The sequence below is a fragment of the Vidua chalybeata genome, chromosome 3 (genome assembly GCF_026979565.1).
Source record: "Vidua chalybeata isolate OUT-0048 chromosome 3, bVidCha1 merged haplotype, whole genome shotgun sequence".
Lineage (NCBI taxonomy): Eukaryota > Metazoa > Chordata > Aves > Passeriformes > Viduidae > Vidua > Vidua chalybeata.
The window spans coordinates 26,681,262-26,700,321 of NC_071532.1; the positions used below are offsets into that span (position 1 = coordinate 26,681,262).

General features: G+C 37.9%; 1 protein-coding gene across 4 annotated transcripts in view; it reads right to left on the reverse strand.

The window, feature by feature from the left end:
* The window catches only part of HHAT (hedgehog acyltransferase), a 139,201-nt gene that overhangs the window by 55,169 nt on the left and 64,972 nt on the right, over positions 1 to 19,060 (reverse strand). For all 4 annotated transcript variants that reach the window (XM_053939415.1, XM_053939413.1, XM_053939412.1 and 1 more), the window contains one exon: positions 9,179 to 9,380. In XM_053939415.1, coding sequence (XP_053795390.1) covers positions 9,179 to 9,380 — 202 coding nt within the window. The remainder of the gene's footprint in view (positions 1 to 9,178; positions 9,381 to 19,060) is intronic.

Genomic DNA, 19,060 nt, shown 5'->3' on the forward strand with positions numbered 1-19,060 from the left:
ATAAGATGACCAGAGTGACATGAAACATACTTGATTCTACAAACTGCAAAACTAGAGATTACATTATTCTATTTTCATCTGCCTTTGTTTTTTAAGGATCAAGATAACCTAGAACAACTTTTAGAAGAGATTTCTTCTTTTAAAAGCATACAGTATTTTATTACTGTTTTACAGACTTCATTCTCTCCCACTCAAACCTATCAGACAAATAAGATATAGAAACTTCACTATTTATTGTGTTGAAGAAATAAAACAAATTAACTACCATGAAAATAACACCTCGTCCTGCATTATCTTTCATTGCCTCTCCTAGTGTATTAGAGGAGACTAAATGTGCTTCCTACAATTCCATCCTTTCAATTTCCTCAAGGTTTTTATTAGACAAACAATGCTTAAAATCTGATGCAAGGTTGACTCATCTTTACGTCACAAAACCAAAATTAAACGTTCTTTGCAATAGTCTGTTATTTAGGGTTTACAAGGATTTTTGCGGGGAGGGGATGGATGGTTAAAATGTTTGTGAATAAAGCTGCCCAGTACAGGAGGGGTACAGGTGACATTCTTATGCATATCAACAAAGAACTTAGAAAAAGCCTCAAAGTTCTTTTTACTAGTACAATTTTCTGAGCTTCAGTTTTCATCCTCCACTGTACTCCAACTAAAGGATTAAGCTCCTTTCACAACTTCCATACTTTTTGACAGAAGAGATACCACCCAATCAATCTTAAAGGTGCCAGCCCTCCTCAAGTGCTTTCTTTTAGAAAATGTGCTGAGGTAAATGACAAGCCAACTCTTCAATGTCCCTGAACCCCAGGAATCGCCACATTACCACAAGAGCAAACACCCCAATACATATCCTGAATCTGGGCCATCCGCAATGCAGCCAGTTGCCAAAAATAACGGGACAGAAAAAAAACAGGAGCATGGATGAAAAGCTGAAAGAGAGCGAGGAGCAGATGGGACAGTGGGAAGGGAGGCGACACATCCTGACTAACAGTTACCAGCTATTTTATCTATCTGCAGTTCGGCACACTGCAAATGGAGGGCAGGGTGTGACTGAGCAGCTGGGGGAGCAGATGGGACGGAGGAAAGGCTGAAAATTGTGACAGAGCTCTGCCAAACAGAATGTCAATTTATTTAATTTTTAAAGTGAGCAGTAGAAATAAAGATGGGTTGGGTCCAAGCAATGGAGCATCTTATGTTTGTTAATACACATTGTCAGTGGGCAATGGGTCATAGCGACAGCAGTGTGCTTGGGAGACTGCAGAAACAAAGGCAGGGACTACACGTGCTCATTAATGATAACAGAAGTTATGCTTGAAGATCAACAGGAGCCAGGGAAAGGCAGCTCATGAGAGGCTGACTCTCAATATGGTACACATTCCTGCACTCTGAAGCTGAGGGACAGATGTTTAACAGAGTAAGAGTAGAGACTGTAGCACAGAACGGAAGAGCAATAAAAATAAAGAATTCTGGTTGATTACATGTACAAAATATTAATTTATGAAATAATCTAAAAGAAATTGTGGAATCTTCAGAGATGCAACATACCAAGATAAGAACAGGCCTTAAAGAGGAAAATGAACAAGATGTGCTATTAGACCTTATCCATCAATAACTTCCACACTAAACAGAAGAACAAATTTACTTCCTCATCAACATACACTGTACCCTTCAGTAATCATAGTAATCATTCCTGTTTGTTCTGTTCTTCACCACCTAACTCTAACCCAGAAACATCCCCTTTACTTCATTTTTCTGGCATTTCATTTTGCATGCAGTTTTTGCCTCACTTCTACCCAACCTGAACTGTGGCTTGAGGTCATATCCCATTTCTTTTCAAGGTATATCCTTTCCTTGCAAAGCAAAGGTAAAAATTAGCTCCTGGAAGGTTCACGCATGAAAGCAGGAACTGACAGCATTTTTCCAAGAGACAGGATGATGCCAACAACCTGTAATTCCCTACGTAACTCCTATAAAAAGAGGACCACACAATTAAAATCAAGCAGCTGTCAGTTAAGATCTATTTTCACAAATAGAACTTGATTCTGAATTTAGGAATAAATGCTATATATAGTATTTGAGAAGATACTCATCTTCTCTATTGATGTCGTACTAAACATTCACTCAACAAAATGCTGTCTTGCACTAGCACCATTTCATTTTTAGATTTTCCAAAAGATCTACATTTATAGCATCTCTCAGCAAACAGCCAACTCCCCCTCCTGTTTGAAGAAAGCCTCCTACCAGCTCGTATGTATCCACTACACTTACAGATGCATGTGTGGAAGTTTGACATACACACAAGTAAATTTCTGTACTTCTACATTTAACTCTTCACTCTCAAAGAAGCTGCCCATTTATTCTTTTTTAAGTGGCAGCTTGTGAAAAGTGCAAAATGAACAGCACTGACATACACCATCCTCTTTTCTGTTTTATGTTTAAAGCAGAGAATTTAGCCAAGTAATGGCAGTGTACATACTCCTGTAAATGTGTCTCAGCTCTCACTGATCGAGAGATTTGTGCATTCTTCTCTGTGTCCAGGTCCTTGACATCCCTGTTTTTGTTCTTTGGGTTCTCATTCTGCCTGTGTTGATTCTCTCAGTTCTCTCATTCACATTTTAACATTTTTACCTTTTAAATTGCAATCCAGTTGGGAAAGGATCCAACTTCACCAATCATTAGTGCTGAATTTTGATCTTGGCCCTTATGACTGTTACCAAATAAATAATACACAGTAATAATCCCTCCGGAGACATTTGATAAACACTCTCAGCAAATAAAGACAATGCTTTCCCTGCAGCAATGTTCTGTAGCTCAAGGCAGAGCAGGAAGACCAGAGTGCAACCACTCCTCAGGATTTTAACTCATATTTCTGTAATTGCTGACACCTATCGCCTAGACTAATTTTTGAGACAAACCACAGAGGGAGGCTATAGTCATGTAACAGTAAGAAAGAAGCACGTAACCAGCATCATTCTGCCTTGTTTTCACACTATAGCATGACTTACTTGCTTTTCAAACAGCATTAGTGACCTAGCACCAGATAATTGCCCAGTGTCTCCAAAATAGAAGAGGAAGTAAATAATGCTGGTAGGTGGGATAATAATTTGCTTGTTTTTTTTTTTTTTAAATGACCACCAAGCAGCTATGCCAGGGGCTTTCCAGCTGACACTGTTGTCTGGAGCAGAGCAGTAATCATATCAGAGAAATCACAACAGTTTCTCATCAATAATAATATTTCTTGCAAAGATTAGACCAAAAAAAGCCTCAAAAGGTAGAAAACAATGTTATCTCTGAATTATTTCTGCAGTCATTTTTGTCATTCACCACACAAAATTCTGTATCATATTGCATATGCTTGTCCCTCTACTACATTTTCAGTCTTTGTTACTGAGTTTGAGATGAGAAGATCCCTCAGCAAAGAACATCAGTGCCACAATATAACTGTGTGAGCGTGTCAGCACTTTTTAGCAGGGCACTCAAAACGTCATGGGCTTTACTTCCATTACCACAAGAGGGTGGAGAAGAGAGAAGAAAATAAAATCAAGCAAAAGCAAGAATTGCATGGCAAGAATATCATGGCAAGAATTGCTTGACTCAGAACTATTGTTAGCAAAGCTAGAAGTCACTGGACTGACTAGGATGCATCAGGTAAGCCATATTTACCTTTGATGGTCATTCAGCATCTCAGTACAAAACAGCACCTTGACTCAGCTTGCTGCTTCTGAGTATCAAAGACCAGTAGACAAATCTGCCCTGACTAATGTTCACATCTAGAAGAACAAGTTTCCACCTGTTTTGAGTCATAGTATGCCTACTTTGGATAGTAAAGATTTCTGGTTAGAACAATGATACAGCTGAAATCAAGGTCAGGGTGGGCAGTAGGGAGTGAGTGGCAAGCCCCTTCCCCTAGTCTGGGTTTTAACATTATGGTTGGTACCTAGTCTCAAAAACCAATTCTGCATTACAGAATAAGAGTCTGATTAAGGCAGTTTGTTCATTCTTAGAAAGTGAAGCAACAAACTCAAACACAATTCTACAGCAAGTACATAAAGATGTTATGAAGAAAGTAGCATTGGTAATGCTCATCACTTAACCAAATCACCATGCTGCAATAAAAATATGTAAGAATGATACAAAACTATTGGAAAAAAGAAAAGGCCAGACTGGCTTGACAATAGTATACAAGAGATATAAATACTTTTTCCACCAAATGAAGTAAGAGGAAGATCAAAGCCCAGTGCGTGCTGAAGAACAGCTGCTAGGGTCTTTATTTATTGCAGAGATCTTATTAAAGATTTAATCTTCCAAGGTGGTCAACAAACATACCTCTCTCAAATGACTTTGCAATGTTTAGTCAGATCTTGTCTCTACTGAAGAAGGAAATTTTACTTGTCTCATGGTAGTTCAAAGTGAGTTATACTTGCAAAAAGATTGAAAGGAAATATTCCTCGTTTTTCAGTGTATATAGGACACATACATTGAATATACATTGTATATGTATATGGTTGTGAAATACACAGGCACTTCCATCTTGGTCAGGCTGAATGTGTGCCCTGGCATAGCCTGAGTACTTAATGCAGCAGAACCCAACTGGCTTCTTTGTTTCACTGCTCTTAAATACAGAGGTTCAGTCTGCTTCCTCACACTGTTTATGCACATTTATAAGCAGGAGGTTCCAAGTAGTCAAGCTGCTCCTCTTCCATTTCCTTTCCTTGACTTTTGTCTCTTACACTGTATTGCTTTGGGTGCTTTTCAGATCCCTCTTCATGAGGTAAAGCATCTAGCAATAAAATAACCCAAGGAAGTAGAGCTTTCTGCTGGGATAAAGAGCTAGATCAGCTGAGCAAAGATTCCAGCAGGAAGGTGTGAGGAGGAGGAAGTGGTGAGACTGCAAGGAAGGGAGGAAAAAGAAATTAAACCTTTCCCCCTTCAACAGCAATGAGCTTTTAGTTCAGTTTAGTTCCCTGTGGAACCAAAGCCCAGAGGTCAGGCTAACCAGTCAGAACCTTTCCATGCTCCACACCAGCTGTCTGCAGGATCTCTGTACAATGCATAACTTATTATGAATAACTGTAAAAAAATGTAATGCACCTAGCAGAACAAATAGGGCAAACAAAATTAAGGAGAGGAAAAAAAAAAAAAGAGACAAAAAAATCCCTCACCCCACCCAAACTATGAAAATCATCTAAAATTCTGCTCTCTGGAAAGCTGAGGATACCAGCTGCCATTGACCCTTTCTTTGGTGCACAAAATAATGGTGATCTTTTAACTACAGAGACAAATTTATGGAGATCATTCTTTGGGGGAAAATAATAATCTAACACACTAATGAAGTCTAATCTAAACCACTAACAAAACACGGACATCATATGAAATACTTCCCCTTTTGCAAAGGGGGGCTGGGTAGGAAATGACAACATATTGAACTGGACTTAATTAGTGCACCTCAGTGCAGGCATAAATGAAAATATAGAAATCAAAGTATTCTATACTTTAAAAAAACATAGCACTTACAAGGATAGTAAAAATTTAAAATATGACATATGTAAAAGTAGTTGGTTTCCCAAAATGAATTGCTTTTGGTGTATTTAGTTTCTTACCAAATAAATCTAAAAATAAGATCTTAAACTAGAAATTCATCATAGTATGATTTTGAGAAGAGAGATCTTTATGTCTCAATTTAAAAAAATCTTACTAGACTGAATGACATGTTTTCACTTAACTAAGGAACTAAAAAGATAAATGTTGCTATTTCAATTCAGATTAAAACATTCATTTTATCAATCTGCCAGCTTCACTCTCTTTGCTACATCTTCCTTTTGAATGATCTCCAAATCCTTGTTTTTCAAAAACCCATTGATTTAAAGGTGTTGCCAGCTACTCTAAGGTTTAACTCATTCTAAATCTATTTTTATACCAAGATCTACTTTTTTTTTATATATCTGTTTTTCTATAGATCATTTTCCTTAAGGAAAGAGAAGGAAAAACTTGAAATCACTGGGAGAATGTTAGCCATTAGCATTTTCTTTCATAAATCAGACACATTATTTATTAAAAGCCAATACAAATTCTGTCATTGATTTCAAATGAGTTACTACTCGAGTCTGTTCATCTGTAAGAAATTAATATAGAACAGAGAAGCAAAAGCACCACCTTGCTCAGTACAGATCTAAATATCACCTGAAAAAGTAAGAAAAAAAAGATCTGACAAAAACACAATGAAACTTCTCCCATTAAATATAAAGTTCCCAGATCTGCCCTATCTTAGGAAGCCTAGCATTTATTGTTGTTTTCTATATGACATTTTGCTGAAAAGAAAAAATTAATTCAGCTCCAATTTACTAAGAAATAACAAGTAATCAATAAGGGGAAAAAAGACATGGAGATAACTTCTCACACAACTTACTAAAACACAAAAGTTCAGGAGAGTGTAACCTGAAAAGGATGTAAGAAAGAGCATCAGCTCTTCTAGAGCTGAACGCAGGAAGCCAGCCACTGGTTTAAACCAGTTCAAATTAAAAGTTCCAATCTTTTGAGTCAGGGAATTTACTGTTTTCAGTACATATTTGTTTATATGCTGATTTTACTTCTCACAAATAATGACAGTGCTGCTTTGTTCATTCGAGCTCAATATGCCTGAGATAATATTTAAAAACTGTCAGACCGCTACAAAAGTGTGATTTCCCCATACTGCACTCGTTTCAAGCACTGGGACTGAAACTACCGTAAAATCTGCATAAATATAGGCAATATATACATATATATATACATATATATATATATATATATATATATATATATATATATATATATATATTTAGTTAGCACAAGGATTCAGGGAATGATAAGAGCTGAACATGCTGTATTTTGATTTTTAATCTTCCTTTTGCAAGAGAACTGAAACAATATTGAGTGAGGAAAAAAAAAAGGCAGTTTTGATACCATACTTGGTACTCTTAGTGATCAATTCAATCTTAAAAACAGAGTAAAATTAAACTTATACCTCTAGATTTTTTTTTTCTAAGCACTTCCTGCTCAACTGAATCATTTATCTCAACTTTAAGAATAATAGATGAGGAGGTTTGCTGAACAGAATGGGTTAAAAAAAGCATAAACCTGTGCTCTGTATTTTTTCAAAAACTCAACTGCTATTCTGAAGACAAAAATAGACTTTCCTTTTCAAAAATAGCTCTCAAGAGCCAACACAGCAACTGAGTGAAGCAGAAGAATGCAAAGGATTTCAGCTTGTCAACAGATGAAATTTAAGTGAAAAACACATCCCCCAAAAGAGGGTCTTCAACACCACAGTGATTAGATTTGTAGCACACCCCTCACCAAGACTGGATTATAGGACTGTTTCTAAAAAACAGATTAAAAGGGGGAAGATGAAATTTATACAAGGCACTGGGAAATTTTCAGTTTCTTTTAAATGTGGTACATTTCAGAGAATGCCATACCACTCCACCCCTTGATAAGGAAAATGCAAAGTCCAACTACTTATCTGTCCCCCAGTATCAGCATCTAAGAAGAAAATGGGAGTTAGTTAGAAGAGAGAGGAGAGAGCAATAACGAGTGGTTTATAGCTCATGTTCTTGTAGAGCAATCTTCAAGACAAGGCAAATCATAACTCAGCCATAGCTGCAGTGAGATCTGCCTCCTGTACTAATGTAGATGCCAAAACTATGCATATTAAAAATTTTGGCTTCAGAATTATTTCAGGAAAAGACAGAAAAGGCTCTTCTAAAGAAGGTCTACAACCATATTTCTGAATAGAAATGAGAAACAAAGGAGACATGGAAGACACTTGGACAGGCCTTTAAAAACACGGGATGAAAACAAGGTGGAGGAAAGGGGTAAAATGCACTTGGATAGGGATTTAATTTATACAAAAATAACCCTACTGCAATCATCAGTTAACTATAATTAGAAATATGTGCTAGAAATTAATCCAACATAGACAACCCCACCTTTATAATGTCATTATAATTATAATTTCCGATATTTAAGAACTTAATTCCCTATGAATTTTATTAAAATTTCTAATACAGCGACATCAGATACAAAAAGCAAGCCCCTACACTTTTATTTCCTCCTATAGCTGAGGAGGAACTATATTGTCTTCCAGTCCAGAGACAAACATTTGCAGCTGGTCAGATGGTGAAGCTCAGTTTCACCCTAGAGGGAGGATTAATGGATCTGATAAATTCATTCTCTAGAAAGGTAAAATCTGCTTCCAGACTATCACTGAAATTGCAGTGATGGACAATTGGGTAGCAATTGTCCAAGGTAGCACTGGCTACTAAATTACTGAGCTGTATCAGCTGCCACACGTAGGATACCACAACAGTGAAAACTGAAATGGGTAGGATGGACAACAAGCATCATTCCTTGAGCATCAGAAGTTCATCAGGCTGCAGAGAGAGTCTCCACCAAAACAATATACAGGAGTAGGAATTCTGTGCAATTCTAACTAGTAAGGAAGCAAGATATACAAATTATTTAGTGTTACAAACAGTTATTATAGGATTTGGGCTTTAGTAGTGAGCAAACCTGCAGATTAAAATGGCCATCAAAATTAAAATAGTGGTTTTTGCGTCTAACTGCACATCAAAGTCAATTTTGTCCTTTGGAAATTACAGTATGAAGGTCAAAAGTATAAGTACAATGAAAATATCAGAGGATTTCAAGGCAAAATAATGTTTTCTTTACTTAGCTCTTCAGTAGTATAAGATTTCACAGTGTAAGCTTGTTCCCAGATGCAAGCAGCTGCTACACACACATTTTTCCAGGAAACACATGGTTAGAAACACACACTCCTAATTTTAGTGAAGATGAATATTTTAAGGCCATCCTGAGTGAAATCAGAATACAAATGTTAGAACTGGCTTCTGTTCATCCCTGTACAACGTGACAAGCATTTGCTTACTCTAGGACTGCAGAGGAAGCTTCTTAAGACCATGCATATTTCACCATCTGCTTTGCTGCAACTTCTCAAAATTCTAGTAATATGAACTAGTTATTACCTCAGAGACTGGAGGGTGAGCAAGGGAATCCTAACTCTATCTGTTAGCCATGACTTTTAATCTTGGTTAAACCAAACTACTACCCAGCAACTTCAGATGAGCATGGAGCCAGGAAGCAAGAATATGAAATAGAGGGAGATTCAACTTACAATTAAATCTTGAATAAGTGAAATTGAAAGCATCCTCTTGGTGCCATTTTCCACAATTACTCCAAGCCAATTAAGTGCACCCCAGTACCACAAATAGCTCTGTCCTCCATGCCAGTAGCTTACAAAGGCAAAAGTGAGGGCTGTAGATAATAGTGTTCCAAGCAAACTGGACTGAGATCCTCCCATTGGAACATAAATGTACCTGTAGGTGAAATGACAAATAAGCAGTGCTGTTAGAAATTTCACAGAAATCTCAGAAAAACATCCACCACAGAACAAATGTGTCAATTTGCAGCATAAAAAAGAACGTGAAAAAACTACCTGACATGTTCTATTTACAGAGCTTGCCCTATTTTCTGCAAAGCTGTAGATCACTTCATGAAATATGTGCATGTACCATTTGGCAAAAGGACAATTTTGTGGTCTGGGAACTCTGCATTAGGCAAATATATATCACAAACTATATTCTCAAAACTGCAAATAGCAAATATTCAAATTTTTAAAATTGGAATAGTTCTAAGTCAGCTACAGAAATTACCTGTAATCTTCATGAGAATTTAAATTATAAGATTATTGACAAAAAAATTTAAAACATTATATAAAGTCACATACAGTCACAACCCACAGACTGTTTCCCATATGTCAGAAATGTAGATGCATGCAAACATACTTTATTACTAAAAGGTTGTAATTTCTTTCCCTTAAAGTATTTCCTTAAAAATTATGTGAACTGTAAATACTTCCTATCTGGTTCTTCTATTATACTCTCAGGATCATGTCAGTCTGATGACCTTTGAAGGACTCATACCAAAAAAAAGCCTGGAAACCCATATGAAGCACTCTCCATGCAATTATATTCTGCATTTAAACTGAACCCAGGAGTCACAACCTTAGTCATTAATTGACGCTTATAAGTGTCCAGAAAGCAGTGCTCCTTCAGAAAAAAATACCAGAAGCAATGGGATTCTGAAAGCTGACACTATTTTGTGGGTCATTTCACTTCCAGCCTGAAGAGCTACATCCACTCCCATCATTTTCTGATTAAGGCATGACCACTGGAATGACACTGTCTGAAAGAGTTGCATATTTCTGTCAACACTTTGAAGAAGCCCATCAGGCAGGGGCAGTTACCACCCAGCTCATGGGTACCAGCAAGGAGATGTGGTATCTGAGAACCACCAGTGACAGCTCTCCTCAGCTGTCATCCCTTTGGCATGAAAGTCTGTACTCATATTTGAGACTATTCCTACTTGCTAAAATAATTCAGGGATTTTTTTATTTTCCAGTGAAATTTTTATCTCTAGTTAGCAGTTTTCATATTTGGGGATAAATATTATTTTACAAATTTAAAAGGGAAATTAACACACTGCTTATTCCTAATCTTAGAAAGTAAGAAATTAAATAGTGGGGTAAAATACAGTGATGAACATAATTAAAGGGTAAACAAAAAAGTTATCAAAAAAACAAGCGTCAAATGCTCTAAATTCTTTCTTAGCATAACATCAATACACCTTTTTAATTCAATCTGCTACAGGGAACACCTGATTACATGTTTTTCACTATAGGTGTGCTTTTTCACTAAGCATATGAAAAATAAATAGAAATTAAGATCAATAGTTTCTATTTATGTTGTGCTTTTCTTCTCTCTCCCTTTCCTATGTTTGAACAGTGTGGTAATAACAGACACTTGCAATTGCAATCAATTAATCTAATGGCAGAGAGGTTTAGAGAGGTTTTAGCAGTCTGTAAGCACTGAATTTCCTGCAGGGCTGTGGCACCGAGGGTAAAGACAGCAGAGCTGCACAGGCAGCCTCCACTGGCAATGGCATTGCCAGGAAGAGCTCAGCAGCATCAACACATTTGTTTCCAACTGCAACTCGGTTTAGGTTGGCCTGAAGGGCTTTCAGCTTACTGTGCAGAGAAAAATAGGCAGTTTTCTGATTTTTAGTGTTTAACAACAGCAGCTAGATAATTGAGAAGCAACAACTCATAATTCTGATTAATGTTAAAGGTTAGTGAAGTTTTAACTCGTAGTGAGGCTGATGGCAAATGCACAACTGAAAATCCACTATATGAAGACCTGTTTGAAGAAGGACAGAAGCCAAAAGGAATAACAAAATCTTTACTAACACTCTGACCTTCCCCTCCAGTACTGTGGAGAGTCTGCCTCCCTGCCCCAGAGGAAAAATGGACATCAGAAAGCAAAGTCTCTCTCCTTTTGTGCTAGTGCCATAAGGAAATGGACAGGCAGCTGGCTGCCATTCCTTGTCACAAGGGCAGTAGCTACTCTCAGATCATGTGGCCTCACCTTCCCCTGTCAGGGCATTTCCAGTGGTAGTTTTACAGTGATTATAAAGGATTGATAGATGTTGAGTCATTTCTCTTGAACAGAGTGAAGAGCAATTCTGTAAGTTCCTGTATTTTTCACTCAGAAAAATCTCGTGAAAAAGTCATTACTACATTATAGAACACATCAGGGGAAAAAAGTATCTTTTTACCTTATCATCCACGCACATCATACCCATGAGATGTACATAAGCATACACTGCTGCACTGGCATACAAGCCAATAGGCAACACAGTGTGCAGCCAGGGGCAGAGCCTGGCTCAAGACCAGGCACTTTGTTCTCTCTGATTACCAAAACACTTCGATAACCAAAACTGTCTTGCAAAACAACCATGCCAGAACTCTCATTGCTGCAAAGATGCATTTTGCTTATTTTAGAGCAACCTTGTAGTTTAGAATATAATTCCTCTATACTTCCCCTATGTGTTTACACAGAAGAATACTCATTTGATGACAAAAAGCTACACAAACACTCAGGTGTGAGGGAGAATAACCCCAGGAAAAAGCCAGATGATGGGAGAAATATATTAGTTCTGTATTATCATCTACAACACAACACACACTTTGTAACTAGCTATTTGTTGTGTTAACCTTGTCCAGCAGCTAAACCCCACACAGTCCCTCATTCACCCTTCCCTGTGGGGTGGGGAAGAAAAGGAACCTCTTACAGTGGATTCAGAAATTTCTGCTGCCCTCAATTTGCTAAGAAAATCTGTGAGGAGGGAAGGAAGGAGGCAGGGAAGGAGTTTGAGGGGTAATGGCTACTAGAAATTTATGTCTTTTATATCTGCATGCTTCCTTACTTTTCTTCTTCTTACCAATACTTCCATCTACCTGCAATCTATCCCCTGCAGTCCCTTTGTACTGTAAACCCTGTACTTTACTCAGGGTTTACACAAATGGAGAGGTTGCTGTAGAGCATGCTGACCTGCTGCACCATAAGTAGAACAGCATTACATAAATATCTCATTTTAAGCTTTTAAGATTATTCCCATTTCTAATCACAGAAAATCCACACAGAAGTTCAAAATCCCTGGTTTGGAGACTATTAGCACATAAAAGTAACCATGGGTACTCATGACAGCCTAACTCAACTCAAAGGAACACCCTTGTAGTAGAGTTTCTTAACAGCTCTTGAACAGATGACATATTTATTCTACATGTGTAAGAAGGGCAGAAAAGCTGAAAAATGTGGCACCAGTATACAACAAATTTATCTTAACATACAGATAAAGAAAACTCAGCAGTTACTTGGTGGTAAATAAGCCAAAGATGGATTACTAAAGGAAAGCAGTAAAATATTTTGCAAAGAGAAAAGGATGCAGAGGTAAGTAGATTTGAGGGTAGTAATTGGTCATGTCTCTCCAGGCTGTGTTAGAGGGATGGTCAGCAATGTCCCCCTTAAGGTCCATGAAAATAACAGACAAGAAGATTAGACCTGCGGAAAGTGCTTAGTATCAAAAATGCAGGCTAGGTGAGTATTTAAAAATAAAACATTAATTTAGGGGGCCAAAAGTCAATCACTGCCTAAGCTTCAAAGGAGAAATTTGAAGGTGAAAGAACAGAGATTTCTAGGCAGACTATCAGAGAGGAACATGTGGACACCACAGGCCAGGCTTTGCCAGCCATTCCTGGGCTGGAGCTGGCTAGACCTCCCTTAAGGACCATAAGTAAAGGTACTTCATGCTGTCAGAAGAAAAAGTTATGCACGTAACATGGAGAGAAGAGGGAAGAGAACTCCATGTCATTAGTATCTCAAAACATCTGGGGTGTGTTAGAAGCACATAAATACAAATATTGAGAGAATGTTATATAGTAAAAATTATTTGCATGCACACCCCCACACCTGACATGACTAAACATACATTCCTAGCCTTCCCCTCCCAAGGCAAAGATGCCAGTCTTAAACATATTTCTGTGTTTTCTATCTCTCTATTTCTGTTTTGATTTCAAACTAAAACTTACATGTGATTAAACATGCTACTTTCACGAACAAAGCTTACTTTGTATGTGTCTTCCCCCAGCTGCATTACTTTCAGTCCAGGTACGGCAGCTTAAATGACCTCATCCACAGCCAGCAAGCTGTTTGATTTACACAACTTATCTTAATTTTAACTCACTAAGTGAACATTAGAGAATTGGATAAAATATGCAAATGGTAGCATTTAAATCCCTACAGTAATGCAAACACAAACATAATAGCTGAAGTATTTAAAAGTGACATTTACTTACAGAGAATACCTTTTAAATCCAATAACCATTTTGTTAGTTTTCTTGAAGTGGTAATCTCCAGAACAATCATAAGAGATCTGACAATCATTCCCTTGAAAAACACACTACATTATAAAGTTTTTATTCTGGTAACTTCAGAAGACACATGCAGAGAAGCATTTTTGACCAGTTAAGAATCATTCAGGAGGGCTATTATTCCTTGAGACCTCCACATACTGCTCTTACTTGCACATGCATGTCATTTTAAACATATTTAAATCTTGAAGCAAGTGCAAGTACCTGTTTAACTGCTGCTCTGTCTAGGACCTTTCTTCAACATGTGCCTGAATTTCTTCCTGAAGTAAGGTAATACAGCAAGATGCAAGCTATACATGATTTTTTCCCCTCTCTTAGGCATTGATCTTGGAACACATAATCCAGAATGAGGTGAAATGTAAAAAAAAAAAGGAAAAGTTAATTTGCTTGTAATGGCAAAGTAAATACAATTAATATATGAGGATGTTGTGTCTTATTTCAGGGAACATTCCAATGTCTCTAAGTTTCAAAGCATTCAAGGGTTAACTGTGTGACCAACATACTGTTTTGAATTGGGCAGAGACAACACAGCAAAAGTTTAAACAGTGATAATGCAGTTTTCCATCTTGCATCCTGACAACTGAAAGCACTTGAGGGTCTGTACAGTGAAGGGGTTCATTTGTGGACACGTGTGAAAAATCTTGTCCAGGCACCATTATGCTGGTGCTGGGATTCCTTAACTCATTTGTTTTTAATACTCTCTTCATGGCCTTAAACCATTGACCTTTTTTCTGCGGCATAATAAAAAGATGTCAGGCGCAGCTCTGCAAATTCTTACTCTGGGTGAGTTCTCATGATTCCTGTTTTGTCACTTCAAGCTGTCACTGACTTGAATGGAGTTACACAGAATGCATAAATAAAGCACACCTGTAAGTCTTTGCAAGACTGGGTCCTACAGGAAAAATTTGTTTTAAATCACAGAAACATCTCCCATAAACATGACTTTGAAGGCTAAGCCATTCATATTTGCACCTGAAATAAAGAAATAACCAGAGATATTTGGAATACCATTTTGCGAAGTTTCCACTGGGAGACTAAGCCTTGTTCTGTTAAAGTCCATTTCTCACAGTCTAACAATTTTGCTGGCTGTTGGTAAAGCTTTTTAAGCTCTATAAGAGACTCTCTCACCTCACCAGCTTAACCTGACGTTTAGAGACCTTGACAAATGCAGATCCTTTAAAATATTTAAGCTGATGTTGGCTGCAGGCAAGTCTTGTTGCATTACCACAAAAATGTTTAATGAGAAATTAAGTCTATTTGGTTTACAAAGCATTAATGAGAATATTCATACGCAAGAACGCTCAGCTTTACAAATATGACCTGAATTCCCGTTCACTTCACAACTGTTAGCATGTTTCCCAGCAAAGATTGAGTGTGAAGTTTCCTACCAAAAAACTGAAAAGTGTTTAAAGTACTTCTCTTGCATTCAACACAAAAAACAATATGAGTCGAGTCCATATGTCAAAGGACAGGTAACTGCAAAATACCGAATAAATCATTTTGAATTCACTCTTCCAAGGAAGTTCATGTTTTCAAAGAGATTCATTTCTTTCAAATGAAATTTTAATCTAAAGCATAATATTTCCTTCTAGTGGAAAAAGTTTCATTACTGAGGGACCACTGTGTTTAGTTTTCTTCCAGCTGTATCTAGGAAAGAAAGAAACCCTGCCTACCACCACCTGTTTGCAGTCAAATGCAAAACTGCCTTTGATCAGAATGGAAATGGGAGAGCTTCCAGATGACCAAAGAGCCAAAAGACTGGTTATAGCATTAAGTTCAAACCAGCACCCCAAACATTTTGCTGACCGTAGAAGCCTAGATATTATTGCCAAAATAACCTAGAGTTAAGTGCCTACAGCTCAGTTACTGGGTGGGAGAGGGCTGTGTCCCCAGCTGACAGATGGAGCTGGGCAGGAGGCACTCCTGCCTCCTCCCATAAGGAGTCTGCAGAGCTCCCTGAAGCTGTACTGAACTTAACTCCCCTCAGGGGCCCAATTCACTCCTGATATTCACAATACACCTACCATGTGCTGATGATATCTAGTCTCAGCAGCACAACAAGCAGGCTATATAGTCTGAAAACACAGCTAGAAGAGGGATATATTAATAGCGCTGTCACTCTCTGCTTATAAAATGGTAGAGGTCAGGCTCTTTGCCAGGGAGACCAACATAACTTGCCTCTCAGAGGAGTGCTCCAGCTGTCTGTTACCAGGCTGCCACCAGGCAGAAAAGAAATGAGATTCAAAGAGTGAATATGCAAGAAAAAAACAAGTCTGTGGCTAGGGCATTACTCAGAGAGATGCAGATATTCCAGTCCAGATTTCTGCACCAGGAATTGCTCACTGTGCCCTAAACAATCACTAGACAAAATGCATATGCAACACCATGAACAAAATAATTCTTTTTCCCCCATTTATTTTCTTTATTTCTCCCAGCTCTTACACTAGATGTGACAGACAACAGAAAAATTCAGTGGGAATTACATACTCCCTACTGACCACAAGCTAGCAGAAAAGCAGAAAAGATAAATGACATTATTAAGCTGAAACTCAGTAAAATCTGTCAAGAAACCTCATTGACTTGGGTTCAAGCGCTCCCAATTGCTTTGTAGAGAATTAGGATCCAACCTAAGGGCACAGAAAAATGAAGCCCCTACGAGCTGCTCTATGGTCAGCCCTATCAAACTCCACACATCCCAAGGGATGTGCATGCTACAGGTGGAGCAAACCTCAGTAACTATCTCATATCCTCAGGTAAAATGCTGCAGGATTTATGACAGGCAGCTGTCATTGCCAGACTGGTGGGAATGGATGCACCAGCACACAAGTTCCAACCATGAAACTGGGTGTACCTTAGGGACAGGGATCCAGCACCTCTCAAGCCAGAGGGACACCACCAAGTACAGTTAAGCACATACATCACAGTAAAACTGAACAGTAAAGGACCCTGGGTGCATTATTCTAGAATCAAAAATGCGTCAGCTCCATGGACAATGGAATTATTGTGCCCAACACAAACAATGAGGAAAGAGAATGAGTAACCTTTTAACTAAAGTATTATTTATACCTATGAGTTGTACCTTGATAGCTAATCAAAATCTTTGCTTGCCAAAGAGACTTTTAGAGTTTCACCAAGGGATTAGTCATGAAAATTCTTATGAAAGTTTAAAGATCAAAGTAGCTAAAATATTAAATGTAACTAATTGCTGGATATGTTCTCAAATAATGTTGGGAGGAACAGGGTTCCCTTGGATGGTCCACCCTATGGAGTGGCAAGAACTTTTTTAACGGGCTACGACTTTTAATGGAGTCAATAAAGGAATAGTAAAAGAAAACTGTACAATAGAATACAGAAACACAATTATAAATTTAACAGGATTTAGTAACATTCCCATTCAGAAGAAACCTAAAACTACTGTTATTAGAGGTCATAAAGTAAAAGGATTTACATGCTTTAATTTTACTCAAAATAGAAATAGAACTTGGAGTGCTAAAACAAATCAGAGTCAGTATTATACCACTCCCAGCTGCAATGACACTATGAAACTCCATCAGCCTCATCACACCAAGCACACAAGAGAAGCACACGGATCTAGGAGCCCTAGATTCACCAGCAGTGCAACAGTGGGAAATAGGAAATCAGACCTCTGACACTGGGAATGGGACCTATTGGATATGCAGAGACAATCCCTACAAATGGCTTCCTAAAGGATCATTTGGTTCCTGTTTCCAAGCAGTATTAATGCCTCCCCTTAAGGTACTTTGGCAACAACCACAAGGAAGACTTAGGGCCAGGAGAACATTTTCCATCCAGGGAGTCCAGGATGATCCGCAATGAAGCAAAAGAGTACGGTTCACTCTATGCCCTGTGTGTGCTGCCTTGCACTATGGAATTTATATTAACAAGCTAAATAGATTATTAGAAGAAGTGGTGAACAATACTATTAAAATATCAAATAGCACATCCTGTGAGCTCCAACAAACATGAATGGTGGCTGTACAGAACTGCATAGCCTTAGATTATCTGCTTGCTAACCAGAGAGCAATGTGTGCTATTTTAGGACAGGAGTGTTGCACTTACACCAGTGATGGGTTTGAAGCCCAACAGACAGGAATTATCCTGATAGAAAGAGCAGTAGAAGACTGGCAGAAAGAGGAATATTCTTCTTGGTGGGATTGACTTACTTCGTGGCTACCAAATTGGAGACTGTTACGAAATGCAGTTCTGGCAGTAATTGTAATCATTGTAGTAATGTGTACTTGCTTGTATTATGATTCAATGTTATAGATGTTGTAACACTTTATGCTGGAAAATGAAGTATTGAGACTTGTCTGAAAGAGACAGTCTCAAGAGAAGGGGGGACTTGACAGACAACACAGAGAATAGAAACTTTTGGTTCCCTTGAAGTTATAAAATAGAGCTTAAAGACTAGCTAGAAAACCAGATTAAAGACTGTAAAAGTAGACACAGAGGATGTTAAATGCAGTTGGAAGCAGTGGATAAACAGATAATGAGGAACCTAAGTGGTTTTTGTGGCAAAGGTATATAACATTTATATAGAAAATAGTGCATGCCCTAAGAGAAGTTCAAGGCAAGGTCATTTTCAAAACTGGGGTCTCTCAGTAAATATGACCACTTTACACCCATTTAGATGACCCTCTAGAATCATAAAAAGACTTCCAGTAAGAGGCAGAGGCATGTAAATTAGTTCTAGGAAAAGGGATGTTCATGTATTAGCTAGGAAGTACATTGTAATTAATGTGTATGATCACAATGGATTAAATACTGTTGTAAAGTTTCACAACACACACTCAATCAGAGGAAAAATCCTCCAAATGTGTCCAGTGCTGTAATAAAGAATGCCTGCTTTCTAATACTCCAAATTGTGCTAGGAAGTTTATAATCTGATATTTCTGTATCAGAGGGCCCAGCTCAAAATTCAGAACTCTGCATACCTCAGCTGGAGGCTGCATATGCAAAATTTTTCCACACAAATAAACCCTTTGCAACAAATCTCATCCCTTACCCTCTCCCCTCTCTTCATAAGAATATATTCACAACAGCACATTTTACAGTAGTTGTCAACTACAGCTGAAGCAACAGAGACCAGGTTTTCCTCTGCATGTGACTACACACATCAAACTGTTTGTGGTCTAGTTAGTGAAAAACTGTTAAGTATGTGTCATTTGTTGCTTTCACCACATCAAGAATAAAGTACTGTATTTTCTC